The sequence below is a fragment of the Penaeus monodon genome, chromosome 29 (assembly GCF_015228065.2).
Source record: "Penaeus monodon isolate SGIC_2016 chromosome 29, NSTDA_Pmon_1, whole genome shotgun sequence".
NCBI classification, from domain to species: Eukaryota; Metazoa; Arthropoda; class Malacostraca; order Decapoda; family Penaeidae; genus Penaeus; species Penaeus monodon.
Window position 1 is genome coordinate 20,457,239 of NC_051414.1, and position 1,541 is coordinate 20,458,779.

The window sequence follows — 1,541 nt, forward strand, 5'->3', positions numbered from 1 at the left end:
AGCTAAAATGAAAATGGAAATAAGATAGAGAAAAAAAAATATGAAAACAAAACACACACAGAAAATCACAATGATAATAATAATAAGCAAGATGAACCCGATTTCATGTCGACCTGACCTGATCTTAGCATTGTCTCCGGCGTCGCTGTCGGTGGCGGTGACGGCGATGACCTGCGTGTCGGGATCCACGGACTCGCTGATAGAGGCCTCGTACTCGTCCTTCGGGAACATCGGGGCGTGGTCGTTCTCATCCTGCACGAGGACCGAGATCGTTCCGGTTCCCGTCAGGCGCGGGGTTCCTGGGGGAGGGAAAGGGAGAGAGAGGTCAGCTGTCGTGTCGAAGAATCTTTGATGTCTTTTTAATTTTCTCTACGTTGTTATTAACATTTATGTATGATTATTGGTTATAATTGCGTGAGGATCAGTGAGGAAATACGATTCATTAAGAAAATAATTATTCTCGATGGAAGAAAGAAGCATATTTCTAAGAATGCCCAAGCTTATTTGATGTCACATCCTAATCCGTAACTGCATTAAAATCTTTAATAAATCAAATGCATGAAAGACTGCCAGGCTAATGTCAACACTGCAGCCACTTAATCGAGCGCTGTTATTCCCTAAGACAACACTGCAACGTTGAAAAGTGAAGTCGAGTCGGATTCTGGCAATGAGAAGTTGCGAGCCAAACTTGAGCGCAATTGACGACGATTGCAAGTCAGGTCTTTAAGGCTGGGGTCAGCGGAGGTCAGGGTGTCAACGCAGCAGCAGGCGGTGGTCGTGTTATAGATAAGAGGTAATAAATATGAACGGAAGGCAGTGGGTCGAGGTTGCAGCAGCCGGTCGTGAGTTTTGTGTAGAAAGTTGTAGTTTATAGGACACGCCTCCTTTGCCCCTTCATGTAGCAATGGCTGACCAGAAGATACTCTCTGCGGGAGAGAATGATCTCCGGTGAAAGTCGGATGATTAAACACTTCCTGAAAATGGCGCAACGAAAGGAAAACGACCAAAATAAAGCGAGAATTCCGGCCGCCAAATGACTCTTGTATTTGACCCAAATGTTGAGATTGTCGTCGCGGAAAAAAAGGGGAAAAAAAAGTAATGGAATTTCATCTATCCAGTTAACCGCCTTGTTGACTCGCTCTCCACGCTCTCCGTGTTTACCCAATGCCGCTGGTTAACAAATCAACTTTCACGAGCAAATTACATGAAGCTGTTCTCTTTGTGTGCATAACATGTTGGGAGGGAAATTAACGTACATGTACAGAATCACTGTCAGATCAAATGTCAAGTAAAAGTTGCGGCTTTCATGCATTTGCATGATGAGGAATTGAAGAAGTTTAAGGAGAAGAAGGACATGCATGAATGGATGTAAGTGTATGACATGAGGGGGATCGTTTCCTCAATTGAGAGTAACAACATTTTTTCTAAACTAATTTACTTTTCCCCCGATAATGCGATGTAAAAGAAAAAGGAGGGTGGAACTCTTTCGCGTACACACGCACCCACACACGAACACAATTACAGTGGTTAGAACACATGAG

The 1,541-nt window shown here is 43.9% G+C and overlaps 1 protein-coding gene across 1 annotated transcript in view; it reads right to left on the reverse strand.

Annotated features, from left to right (window-relative positions):
- LOC119591767 (cadherin-related tumor suppressor-like) overlaps positions 1-1,541 on the reverse strand; it is a gene marked incomplete at its 3' end in the record, with an annotated part of 104,813 nt that overhangs the window by 14,560 nt on the left and 88,712 nt on the right. Inside the window, 1 exon segment of the mRNA XM_037940514.1 lies at positions 119-299. Coding sequence (XP_037796442.1) covers positions 119-299 — 181 coding nt within the window.